Below are 13,657 nucleotides of genomic sequence, written 5' to 3' on the forward strand. Positions count from 1 at the left end.
CCATTTTTCTTTCCATCTGAACTCAGCAAACAGAGTTCGAACACTCCAACCCGAGGACTTACGAAAAAAATACACATGTACCTGTTGACCTCGGAGCAAAGCAGTGAACCAGAGTTGCGAGCGGTTGAGGCCCGAAAGGGTGTATTAAGTTCATCGAGCGGAAATGTCATATTTCTTTGCCTGCCTCGGTCACCCACGTGATTAGGATATCGCATTGAGGTTACACATGTTTATGTTTTTTACAATAGAGCAATGGCTGAAAAAGGCGAGGTATAACCTATTGGCATCCTGTGTTTTCTATTTAAAAAGACCAGTAAGCAGTTCAGGACAGAGACGCTTGCAGCCGTGTCAAGAGTACCGCAGCCTGAAGTGGAGGAGACCTTAATATGGCCGAAATTATGAAAGTAGTTGGCCTACTTGTTGCCACGTGTTTCTTCGGAGCAACGTCTTCGGCAACTTACCACCCGATCTGCGACGAAACTCCGCTGAACACTTTCGACATAAACAAGGTACATAGATTTTTGCTATGCGTTTGGTCCTTGACTGAAGCAGTGTTCTCTCGCGCAACAGCAGCCAAGAGCTACCAAAGGGTAGATTCACTTTACCGCGCGGAATAACGCTTGGTAGAAAATTTGAAAACAAGAAATTTTCAACACAAAGTTGTTTCACAAAATTCGTCTACCGTTGTGCTCAACTGCAAGGAAAGAAATTATTCTCACTGGTTCGTATTGAGAAGGCATAACAAAAAATGATTTATTGCGCCGTACATGTGGTTTCTGTTCCCACGGCAATGTTTTGGTACCACAAGAAAGAAAAGGACCTCGTGCCGCCATCCGATTATAGGGTTTCTGCGCTGGAGTTTTGGTAAGGCCCAGTTTTGGCGGCATTCTTCCCCCTCTCGTGTGCTACAGGTCTGGGTAGTACAAAAGCAGACGACCGTGGCCACCCTCCATGTGTTTTCGATTACAAGCCAGAGCGAAAGTTGGTTGTACTTAGTTCAATCACGCTGTGGTGGTGCGTTTAAATGACTGCATACTGAATAAAATAGCCGTTAAAGCAGCTGCAAAGGCTAAACAAAATAATGTCCGTTACAACAAGCCGATTTATCGGCTGTCTTTTGAGCGAGCTGTCGCGGTCGTCGCGGCGTGGGAGAGTATCGCCAGGTCGGGTGGTCTAACTTGCTTACGATATTTACCGTTCTTTCTTCTTGCGCAAGGTCAACAAATGAACAGTTCGCTTGGCGTCCAGAAAACTGAATTTGGGTTCTGCTCCGGGACCTGATAACATCACCACTCCCATGGTTCATCTTCTTGTTCACCACATCTGTTCGTTCCTGCTTCACGTGTTCAACTCTTGCCTTCTTCTTGGCTATTTTCCTCCTCACTGGAAGCAAGCCCACGTAGCATAAACACAAAACGCTGCGCATCCTGTAGCCTGAGGTAACTGTAAATGGTTGATCTAGCGGGAGCAAGCGGACTCGAGAAATGCAGCCGACTCAACTGACACTGCTGGGACAGCCGTGCAAGCCTGGCACCGCCTTGAAAACGAGTGGAGATTGTGTTTGGTATTTTCGCAAGCTAAATGATTCTTGCTTATCAATGCACGCCGCACGATTTACGAACGGCAGGGTACGTGTATACTAGGGAGTAGGCGAGGCAGTAGCGTCAAAAAAAAACTTAAGGGCAATCAAAGGACACAAAACAAACGCCAAAGAGATGTGTACTTCTATATTTAGATGATTTTTAACACATCCGCATACACGGTGCGCGGCAGAAATGTTTACTTCGGATCGTCACTGTGTTGGTTATCTTCCACTGCAGGGGTCGGCAACCTACAGCCCATGGGCTGAACGTGGCCCGCGGGGCTGGATTATGCGACCGCCAGCACGTCGTCAGAACCAACAATCTGAATGCCGACACCAGTTTTGACCTCGAATGGGGTTAGACGGAGAGACAAGGACAGAGAATTGATCGCTTCCATTTGCGTTGTCCCCCGTCTTCACGCTGAGCCAGAGTATTATGAAATACCGTATTTACTCGCGTAATGATCGCACTTTTTTTCAAAAACATTTGTAAATTGAGGGGGACGTTCATTACGGGGGGTACATTTTTCAAAGAACATTTTTGAGCACAGGAAACGGAAGCGAATAGTGGGTAAACATTTTGACGATATGTGTCATGAACATAATAAAAATAATAAATAAAAATATAATAATACCTCTGCACACCGCCTCCAGCCTGCTTTGCGAAGTGAGCAAAATGTCGTGTTTTCAGGAATTACCGAACGCGCCGGTACGAGTTTGCTATGAGGTGACAACAGTTCGACGAATAAGTGGCTGCCGCTGTTACAGTGCCGGACATCAAAACAGTCATGGCGGCTGACTCATCAACCTGAGCGCGTTTTTTTTTCGTTGTCGTGTGTGTATAGTATCTGCATTTAGTGACAGTTTCTTCCTCATCAATATTGAATGCATGGTTGCCGATATCGGCAAGTCTGCCGCATTGACGTATGCATGCCCTCTTCGAAAGGGAAGAATACAGAGGTACGGACGATCATCATCAGATAGACTTTGCACACATACGACATATTCGTGCGGCTAGTTCAGGGTGCGTTCATTGCGCGGGAAATAAAAAAAGATCGAACTTGGCGACATACTTGAGGGGTGCGATTATTACGTGAGTGCGATCATTATGGGAGTAAATACGGTGCCTACCCTTATTCTATTGTGTTAAGCGGGAGCGGGGAATATATGATGGAAGATTGCAATCAAAGTGACCGGCCAATCAGTTCGCCCGACCACTCTTGTTTGACGGCCACTGCGTTCGGAATCACAAAACAGGTTTCACGCTTCTGACGCTTGCTACATTTTGTCACTGATTTAACAACGGGGGGGGGGGGGGGGGGTGTTCGGGCGAGTTGGTAATGAGTAACCAAACGTACAATACAAGCGTACAATTGCCCCAGCACCCCTTCAGTTACACCAACAACGCTACAGTTGGTGCGTTTTCCCCAAATCCTATGCTGTCGTTCGTGTGCTTTATAATTAAATTATCCAATGTTTGCCGCTTTTTACCACTAACATACCGTGCACTTATTTAATAGTAAATGGATTTTGGAAGAGTACAGATAGCGGACACGGCTGCTGCAGGGCCTTTTGGGTCTTTGCGTAATGCACATCGTCGATTAAACTTGCAGATGCTGACCTGCGGCTTCAATGCTGATGCATGGTCGCTGTGGATACCGATGGAGGGGTCGGCGTTCTGTGAACGTGACAGCATTGATGTATCAGACAAAGGCGACTACGTCTGCTACTCAGTCAACTCGAGTGACTGCACGCGGTCACCGTAAGTCTCACCTCCACTCACAATCGCCGAGGCCAACTGTTCGCTACTTATGAAATTTTGCCCCTGAGAATGATTTGTATTGTTGACAGGCCTATTAACCAGCGCTTGCAGGTTGGATGGTTTAAAGCGCATCTTTATAATGGCAACGTTCCTTTAGCATATTTGTTTAGTAGACGTGCCCGAAACTACCCCATTTCGCCGGATGACATATAAACGCATGGAATCTGCCCGGTCGGTTGCAAGCATTACTGCGCTTGGCGTTATAGCATGGGAAGCGTTAGTTGGTTGTGACTTTTTGGAAACATTCTTAGTTTCTCTTTACGTGTTAAGTGCATGTAGTAATGTTACACTATGCAAAAAGTTCGTTCGAGGGCACGTGTTTCCACGGACATTTAGACGTTCCGTATGGCGGCACTGGATGGAAGTGTATAAGCCATGCGTTAGTTTTTACCTCCACTAAATATCCGGCTACTTCAGCAGAAAACATTTGCAACATGTATATTTCATACTGCTATTGATTATCAATTTATGCTCATAGTCAATCATCCTTCGCGTCGTCTGGGCCTCTGTGATCGGCACTCGGTTCATCCGGTTCATTCGGTTTTGCTTAATGATTTTTGCTTGTAGACACCTTGGTGTGTGAGTAATACCAGAGTCCCTCAATGCTTTCCGCCGTAACGCTATGGGAGAGCCTTGTGCTTTCCCGAATGAGGCCGCACCGCGGCGCTGGCGTTGGTCGAAGGGCAGCGTGGGAAAGGGTAGGAGGGCGTTCGGCAGGGAATGGGCGTTCGTCGCGGTATTAGCAGTGCGGGTTCGGTTGACTTATCGTGGGCCCCTACAATGGACTTGGCATTTTGTACGTCCCGGAAAATTTCGTGTGAATGGTCGTGCTGTTACTGCGTTCGTGCCTGCAAATCTGGTTACCGAGGAAACGGCGACATAGCGTCGGTATTTCGCGCCCCTCCTGACGCCAAGCTGCAAGCGACATACAAGAGCTACCAGTCTCCGAAAAAAAAATATGGCCAGTTGGCCTTTTATTTACGGGATGTCCGCGTATTTAAAAAAAAACAATTTCACACCGGCTTGTAGAATGCGTCGTGAGTGGAGATAAACAGCGCGTCAATGAGTCGCAGATATTGAAAAGAGCATACTCCTCGGCAACTGAACAACCCGATTCCCGGCCGCGACGGCTGCTTTTCTGATGGAGGCGAAAAGCAAAAACGCCTGAGTGTTCGAGATTTCGGTGCAGCTTAAAAATCCCCAATTGGTGAAAATTAATTTAGAGCCCTCCAGTACGGCGCTCTTCATCGCCTGTGAAGCGTCGGCACGTTATACCCCACAATCAATCGATAAATCAACTCAACGACTGCTGCAGTTGTCCGATGCACGTTGCATTTTGTGGGCCCAACAGCAGGAAAGGACCACGTTTTTAAAGTGCCTCCTGCATTTTTTCACTCGCAAAAGGAATAAGGCTTCGAGAACAGCGGTTCGCTCATAACGCCCGGCGAGCGAAGGTGAAACCTAGCCTGTGAAAGCTGTTGTGGAGATTTTTTTCTCGGCAGTATCTTTTTTTTGTTTTCTTTTCCTTGGGGGAGGTGAAGAGGAGGGACATGTTGGTTGCTTTGTAATCAGGCACGTTTTCGGTCCGTAAAAGGAGTTCTTAAAACCACCGCCTTTTTGCTTTACGAACATTTTTCTTTACCACCAGGACGACGTTAATTACGATTAAGTGCGCCCTAATTTGAATCGCACTGACTGTTTCAAATACATGGGCGTAACATTTGCTAACAATTTAGAATAGAATGTGCACGTAAACAATTATGCACTAGGCATGCAGCAAATTGGGAATTTAGCGACCAAAATTAACGGCGGCCCTTGTGAAATTGAAATAGCTATTTAACTCTCGCACGTCCCCTTCTGAAATATGCTGGTGTAGTATAGATTACCCACCAAGCATTCCTCATCGATAAATTAGAATACATGGAAAATGTGTCACTCCACTTCATTTACTCAAAGTATACACGGCACCATAGCGTAACCGCACCTGGCTTCCAAGCTAGCATACCAACACTAACATGCCGTCGCCGCGTTGCATCGTTACAGTTCTTTTATCTTCATCACGGCAGTGTCGACGTTGATAAAGAAGTCTACCTGCGGCATCCTTTTCATCATTCGCGAAGAAGCAGCCACAGATGTCATATCAAGCCTTTCGCTCGTCGATGTTAAACTTTCAAGGTTTCGTAGTCTTTACTAGCTCTAAAAAGCACAGATTCATTTGCCAAGTGGTTGAAGCGTGTTCTGCGGACATGCCTGTTGCTTAAACTGAGACAGTGTATAATTCTGACCTGTATTCAAAGCGTGCTAACTGGCGAAATAAAAGTGTACTCCGTTGTTGTTGAAGCTATTACGCTAAATACATTTATAAAGCTGTGTTTTGAAACTGTGAGCCCTTTAAAAAAATTCACTGTACCACTCGTTTATGATCCATTAATTAGGGTAAACAGTATGAATAAAAATACAGTAAATGAAGCACCAGAAATAATACACCGTTTTTGCAGAAAACTTAGCCAAACAAAAGGCATACAGTTATCTTCATAGTTTCGCTGGCCTGCTTGCTTTATTCTGCTATTTAAGGAGGGAATAGTAACCTAAGCTTTTCTTCGCGTTAATTTCGCACTTTCGAGGCGTCCTTTACCAACCCGATAGATTAAAAAAAACGAATTGGGAAACTGATTTGGGGCGAGTGTTGGGTAGATACGCTACAGTCGGTGTTCCTGCTCCGTATGAAAATTCGTGGGGAAAGGGTGGTCTCAGCTACCACTGGGTAGACGCTGCTGGAAATCTTTGGAAAAGCCTTCACCTTGCAGTGTACGCAACCAGGCTGATAATGATGATGATAGTGATTACGTGCTCCCTTCTAAGTGGCGTTTCTCTCTTTCAGTTACATGTTTACTACCGTGCCTGGCGAAACTTACATGGAGAGAGATCTCGGAAACGGGGGTAAGAAAAGCGTATTGTGTAAAAATGAGTGAAACAACTCGGAATCTCCTACCCTTAGCGAAATGCAATGGTCTATACCAGGGCGTCGAACCGTAGCTGAACTCGATCCGATAAGCGCAAGAAAGCTACTATTTCTGCCGTAACTCAACCCGAACCGTTATATGGGAAAAGAGAGCTGCAAGTACGTAAACTTTATGTAAGTGTTCAAGTGCTGTGGCCAAACAGGACTGGAGGCGCAACTGAATCTCAAAGTTTTGATTCTTAGTTGTCGTCGGCAGCCAATCGCATGTCTCTGGGATGTTGCGCAAGCTGGGCAATACGGTGGCTGGTGAATCGCAGCACTTTCATCTATTTTCCCGGTTATTTATCTTAATCGTTTAAAGTTAGTCTTAAACTTCACATTGCCGTTATTGGGACATTCTTTCGAATGAACCAAGCTTGTATTTTTCGCTCACGCTTCCTTTGAAATACAAAGCTTTAATGTTTTCGGGATTGGGTATAAATCAACTTACCGAACCGGTTCAAGGCTTAGAAACCCGTTTGCTTTGATTAATTGTAGGGTTTAACGCGCCGACACAACGCAGGCGATGAGGCGCGCCGTAGTGGAGGGCTCCGGATTAATTTTGACCGCCTGGGGATCTTTAACGTGCGCCGAAATCTCGAACGCACGGGCGTTTTTGCTTTTCGCCTACATCAGAAAAGCGGCCGCCGCGGCCGGGAATCGAACCCGCGACCTTGTGTTCAGCAGCCCAACGCCTTATCCACTGAGCCACCGCGATGAGAAACCCGTTTGCGAACCTGTTTGGAGGGGGATTTAGTGAAATCGGCACTAAAGCGCGACGACATTGATTCACGTGAACCCGAAACACAAATGAACTGGTATTTTTAGGGCGCAGGCCTTTGGCGGCCGTCTATGGGCTGAGTCGCGTTGTCGGTGTAACCGAGATAACGGTGGCAAGATCGACGAGTGAAAGAAAAAGCGAACGATGAAAGAAAGCAAAGGAGAGTTCCGCGAAATCGGAAGGCGAGGGCGGTTCGCCGTGGCGGCGGGAGCCAGCGCGCTCCGAAAATGTGCGGTGGGGGAGCGCGCAGTATGCTGTGCCCACACGAGGCGCTCGGCGGCGAGACGCTTGGCGTTCGCTTAAGACGCAGCTCGCGGTCTCTTGCTGAGACGCAGTTCGCGCCGCTGACGTAGAGGCTCATCATCGCTGCCGTCGAGAGAACCCACGACACGAGTGAGTGCGGCTTCAGCGCACTGCTGCTGCGCCAGAATATCGCATTAGGGAGTATCGTAATGGCCAGCCATTTTTTTTTTCTTTTTGAAACCCTCTTTTAATCATACGAAATTTCAGTGACACTGACAGAGAAGTCGACGTTACTAACACAACCTTGTCCTGCTGGCGCGTACTGACTTGCGTTCCAAGTTTTAAGTGCAATGCACTTCTTAAGCGACCCTGAACCTGCGTCCACCGGCGATGTCCGCGCACGTGGAGATGGGCGCGCGCAGCCTGGCCGCTGACATAGCACATACCCACGTCGGGGATTGGCCAGGAATCTCCTCGTCTTCCTTGGCAACGGGGGGAGATGGGCGCGCGCTGCCTGGCCGCTGACATGGCACATACCCACGTGGGGGATTGGCCAAGAATCGGGCGTGAGAAGGGCTAATGCACCTGCTTAAAGGAGTACTGACACGAAATTTCAAAGCTGAGATCCGCTCTACCAATCAAGTACAACGACAACACAAATAGGTGTCTGTGAATAAATGCATCTTTCTTTCTTTGTAGTTGTGTGTGTGTGTGTGATCTCTCTTTCGCGAACATTACCGAACCGCGCAAATTCAACTCGTGCATTCGCACTTTCACATTCTTCCCCTCGGGGAAATGCGGGGAATTTTTTTTGTGGACGTTTATCTACCAGAATTCCGAGCTAATGAAGGTTCCCCGCGATACGTTTATTTGCGCAAAAAAGGTGTGTAAATGCGTCGTGGAATTATTACGACATGCATATTTTCGACAACCTCGACAAATGGTTCTAGTTTTATTGAAAATTGTAACGGCACGGCTCACATCTTAGGAGGTGTATTGCGCGGAAAGCGGAATTTTGACGTGTTAAAAAATCTGAAGCGTTTTGTAAGCTTTAACTTATACGTTTTGAAAGAAATGCTACCGCTCCCATAACTGGTTGGTTTCTTCTTCTTTCAGAAAAAACAAAATCTCTCGTTTTGGATACAGATAATTGCAAGTATTTGTTTCAGTTCGAGTGCTTCCCCGATGGAACAGGTAATTTCAATAAAACTCTTTATATCACCTGCGGAAACATTTAAAGGTTTAACTCAAGGCCCGACCTTGCGAATTCCTCCTTAACATTTACGGGTTAACGAAAGAGACTAATTAGAATGATCGACAACCACGCTCCGAACGTGTGAAATTTGCCTGAATTTGTGCGTAATAAGTTTTGCGCAAGAAACACCGACTTGTGCCCCTCTGGAATGTTTTGCATTAAGTGTCTTCATGTCAGCGGCCTGAGTTTAATAATATGAAACAGAAAAACCTGCTGTATAACTGCTTCCTTTTTTTATGTCAACACCAGGTAGTATCAACAAAATTGGTCCGTAAGTAAGCGAAACGCCTGTAAAACCACAATTTTGGCAAATAAGTATTCGTTAAATTAGTATCATTCATAAACCTACCAGTCAGAAGTCGATGCCGCGATCGCGGAATTTGTATTTATAGTTTTTCAGTTCTTCCACTCGGTCCTCTTCCATAAAAGCATGTCTATACGCATTGCCCTGGCTTTTATTGTTGTGTCGGCATTCTACGGTTTGAAGAGTGCACGTCAAATTTCAGGTCGGTTTGTTCGGTACTGGTGCTGTATTTTTTGCGAGAACTCTAGTTTTCTCATTGTGAGAAAGCCCCGCCGTCTGCAGAAAGCTGTGTCAGGCCAATAGCTGACCGAAATTCCCATTGAGGTCGACGCGTTCCTTAGTCCCTGCCCCAAAAAACTAAAACACGAGCAGGAGCGCGCTGTGCTCGCAACGCCTGGTCATGCGCGTAGCCATGTGAAAATCCGGAGAGGGCCGCGGCAGCAGCTGCGCAGCAGTGCGAGTTGGCTGCTGACGAAGCACGAAACCTGCGAAGCGACCAGCTGCAACGACACGACGCTTATCTACCGCACCGAAACACTACACTCGGCGAGAAATACTGCCATCTCATTTACACATCATGCCCCCTTAGTTATTTCCAGTAGAAGAGATAAGCAAACAACAAAAAATTCGTCTCTAGGGGCTTCACGCGCACCATTTTCGGAAAGTTCAGCAAGCATTGGAGTTTTAACATTGACTTTTATTCTTAAGCTCTCATTTTGAGTGAATAATTAAGCTTTATCATATAATTTGAAGATTTGAGTTCAACAAATGGCATTGTCTCCAGTTCAGTAGTAGTGGTTTGGATGAGCCTGGTAATTAAAGCAGCCGAGCAGGCACAATACTAGTTTGTTCTATTCGAAAGATTTTTGTGTTTTTTAGTGCCGCCAGCGCTTTTTTGACAGCAAGTCATGCTTTATTCACTAAGAACCGAATCAATTCAGGTTAAAATTTTGATTCTCCCGCAAAATCGAGTGTTTTCGTTACGTCTGCAATGACACTACAGGAACGGCTCTGCAGCCGATTGCAGAGCCTTGTTTAGCGTTATTCAACCTAGACGGCGCCACATTCCGCGAAGGGCTGTTGAGATGGAAAATAATCGTTTCGTGAAACATGGTGTTCGCTCGACAAATGTGGTCACGTAAGACACCGTCGCTTGCGCCATTGGGCCATTGTCGTCAGAGACAAACCCAAAGCGCCGCAGTGCTGTGCAGTTAAAACAAGCATAGTCCGTGCAGTACAAACAGTAGTACGCATCGTTTCTTCTATGTTTACGTGTGCTTTCGTTACTTACAGTTTACCCCACCAGTCGTACTGCTATAAAAACATATTCCCTTCCTTTAAGCGCGAATAGCTCGTTCGGCAAGCTTATAGGGCCTGCCGAGTTTGCCGCAAAGCTGCCACATATGACATCATAGGTTCTGTTGCGGGAAATGAGCTAGTGGGGTGCATGGCCATTCCCTTTTTGCCTAATTATGTAGCTTATTTGAGCGAAGTTTACCTTAGAAATGGTGTCAGTATGATTCTAACGAAGCAATATTTCGATTGAACCAAACGTGTGTTTTGTCTGCATGGTCCATTTAAGTTTGAACGTTTTTACCGCAATAAAAGCGTTTGCGTTATTTCTTTCCAGTCTGGCGGTACCTGACGTACAAAAGCACATGGACTGATTCCGAAAAACAAGCTTTTAAGGAAAAGGTTGCAGACCACCCATACACGCAATGCTTGAAGCCATATACATTCAAGTGCGCGGAGGGTGAGCTGTAGGCAACCCTGTCGCGAAGATTACAAGAATGTTACCAGACGTCAAACTGGGCCAAATGTTACAACAGAAGTTCGTAATAAAACATTTTTTCCCACACGGGCCACCTTGAGTAATCTTAGTGTCGGTATACGCCTGGAGCATCGCGATCGCTGCGCCGGCTGCCGCCGCTTCTCCGCGGCGCTTACGGGATGTCCGCAGCGCACCTGATAGCGGCTCAGCCGCTCATGCAGTGTTTTGGTTCTATTTCGCTTCTTTTTGCCTATCCGCGTCCTAAACATCTTTTTAATTTGATGTCTGTAAGCAAATAGTACGTTTATGGGGCATTTTAAAAACCGCTGCGTCCTGATTACAGTTGTTCAGTGCTCGAACGCCAATGAGAGCTAACCGGGGACGCGGTACTGCGCGCTTCTTCGCGTCGGCGCGCAGTACCGCGTCCCCGCTTAGCTCCCATTGGCGTTATTTAATTTATCAAATTAAAGGTTTCGATGAGGGGAATCATGGGGACGAATTAAAAATTGCTTTCTGGGCATAGTCATGAGACAGTCATGTGAGTCATAAATTGGGTTAAAAGTGAAAGTGGTGCACTAGGGCTTGTGGGTTATCAAAATAAAGGTCTCGTTGAGGGGAATCACCAAGGACAAATAAAAATTGCTTTCTGGTCATACTCATGAGACAGTCACGTGAGTCATACATTGGGATAAAAGCGAAAGGGGTGCAACTAGGGCTTGTGGGGTATCAAATTAAAGGTCTCGATGAGGGGAATCATGGGGACGAATTAACAATTGCTCTCTGGGTATAGTCATGAGACAGTCATGTGAGTCATAGATTGGGATAAAAGTCAAAGTGATGCCACTAGGGCTTGTGAGGTATCAAATTAAAGGTCTCGATGAGGGGAATCATGGTGGACAAATTAAAATTCGCTTCCTGGTTATAGTAATGAGATGGTGACGTGAGTCATAGATTGGGATAAAAGTAAAAGTGATGCCACCAGGGCTTATAGGGTGTCAAATTAAAGGTCTCGATGAGGGGAATCACGGGGGACGAATTAACAATTGCTTTCTGGGCATAGTCATGAGACAGTCATGTGAGTCATAGATTGGGATAAAAGTCAGTGATACCACTAGGGCTTGTGAGGTATCAAATTAAAGGTCTCGATGAGGGGAATCACGGGGGACGAATTAACGATTGCTTTTTGGTCATGGTCATGAGACAGTCACGTGAGTCATAGATTGGGATAAAAGTCAAAGTGATGCCACCAGGGCTTGTGAGGTATCAAATTAAAGGTCTCGATGAGGGGAATCACGGGGGACGAATTAACAATTGCTTTTTGGTCATGGTCATGAGACAGTCACGTGAGTCATAGATTGGGATAAAAGTCAAAGTGATGCCACCAGGGCTTGTGAGGTATCAAATTAAAGGTCTCGATGAGGGGAATCACGGGGGATGAATTAACAATTGCTTTTTGGTCATAGTCATGAGACAGTCACCTGAGTCATAGATTGGGATAAAAGTCAAAGTGATGCCACCAGGGCCTGTGAGGTATCAAATTAAAGGTGTCGATGAGTGGAATCAGAGGGCACGAATTACAAATTTCTTCCTAGTTATTGTCATAAGATACTCACGTGAGAAGTCAGAGTGGTTTGCGCTGCTGAGGACGAGGACGCAGGTTGGATTCCCAGCTACGGCGGCCACTTTTCGTATGGAGGCGAAAAGCAGAAACGTCCGTGTGTACGAGATTTCGGCGCAGGTTAAAGATCCCCAGGTGGTGAAAATGATTCCGGAGCCCTCCACTACGGCGCGCCTCATCGTGCGCACTGCGTCGGCAGGTTATAGCGTACAATGAAGCCGAAGTGATTGCACTAAAGCTTTCAAATCACGCCGTCCAAAAAGGAAATCATAACGCTGAGTAACACTTAACTATTGAAAGATGGCATAATGGAAAAACCCTAATGGTATTCCCCACAGTACAAAGCCACGTGAACTTCAAAAGCTAGTTAAATAGGCTCCACATTGTGGCCCTGAATGTCGAGCAACAATCCTGACTGGTCATGAAACAGGTGCCCTGTTTCTTTTGCTCTTTCTACAACATCGCCTGTGTCCTCAAATGACTGATCTATAGGGGCCATCCACTTCTGTCAAACATCGTGTCCCGTGTAGATTTAATACTGAACTGCGCCTGGTAAGTTTGGCTGCAGCCATACGTAAAATGTCATCCAAGTGGTCCCATTGTCGACGGAATGAAATAAGCGGCGAATATAAAAATGCCGTAGATTACAAGCTTGCGCATAGTTTGCGGAGAGCAGACGTCGTTCTGTTTGTAGTCAGTTTTATTCCGACACGTTTTGGGTGCCCAGTGCCATTACGTGGTCTGTTCTTTTAGCACGGGCGGTAACATTGCGAGCATTGATTACAATATAACGCACGCGACGTATTTCACAATGGCGCCAAGAAGTGCACATGTCTGCGGATCACAGCGCTGGCATGCAGCACGCAGGCAAACGCAATGCATGAACGCTGTGTACATTACGAGTTATCAGTGAACACGTTTGTATGTCATGGCTGTGGCGCAGTACGCGATGACGTGGTTTCGTCATGAAGCACACATGCATGGTTTTGCATCTGCGAGCGAGTGCTGTCCTTTTCGCGAATTGGTTGAATGTGAGCTTAAGAATATCTAAGAAATAACGGTATACCGAACGGTGGAGCCAACAAAAAAAATCTCGGCCGTGTCCACTTACGTGAAACCATGGGAGGGGCGAAGCATTTTTTAGCGCCTTGGCGTTTGCGCCCTCTAGGTGTCACCGTTGGGGGGTAGAGGTATACAGCTTTACTGCAGGTCTCGTCGGAAGCCCGAAGCGTTCTAGCGCGATACGTTGGAAAACGAGCGTCCCGATGTGTTCTTTTAGT

At 46.5% G+C, this 13,657-nt stretch overlaps 1 protein-coding gene across 1 annotated transcript; it reads left to right on the forward strand.

Moving 5' to 3' along the window:
• On the forward strand, nucleotides 1-10,847 carry LOC144167361 (uncharacterized). Its single transcript, XM_077696648.1, has 5 exons — nucleotides 1-509; nucleotides 3,196-3,344; nucleotides 6,286-6,344; nucleotides 8,546-8,623; nucleotides 10,619-10,847. The coding sequence occupies exons 1-5, from the start codon at nucleotides 387-389 to the stop codon at nucleotides 10,750-10,752; spliced, it is 543 nt and encodes a 180-aa protein (XP_077552774.1). The 5' UTR covers nucleotides 1-386; the 3' UTR covers nucleotides 10,753-10,847.
• The last annotated feature ends 2,810 nt before the right edge of the window (nucleotides 10,848-13,657 follow it).

Source organism: Haemaphysalis longicornis, unplaced genomic scaffold (assembly GCF_048455015.1).
Source record: "Haemaphysalis longicornis isolate Haplotype H1 unplaced genomic scaffold, Haemaphysalis longicornis Haplotype H1 scaffold_2, whole genome shotgun sequence".
Classification (NCBI taxonomy): domain Eukaryota; kingdom Metazoa; phylum Arthropoda; class Arachnida; order Ixodida; family Ixodidae; genus Haemaphysalis; species Haemaphysalis longicornis.

Excerpts from the sequence above, each read along its gene's own strand:
- LOC144167361 (XM_077696648.1), top strand. The coding sequence starts at position 387 with ATGGCCGAAATTATGAAAGTAGTTGGCCTACTTGTTGCCACGTGTTTC. Across the intron at positions 6,345-8,545 it reads GAGAGATCTCGGAAACGGGG|AAAAAACAAAATCTCTCGTT; the intron begins GTAAGAAAAGCG and ends TTCTTCTTTCAG. Across the intron at positions 8,624-10,618 it reads GTGCTTCCCCGATGGAACAG|TCTGGCGGTACCTGACGTAC; the intron begins GTAATTTCAATA and ends ATTTCTTTCCAG.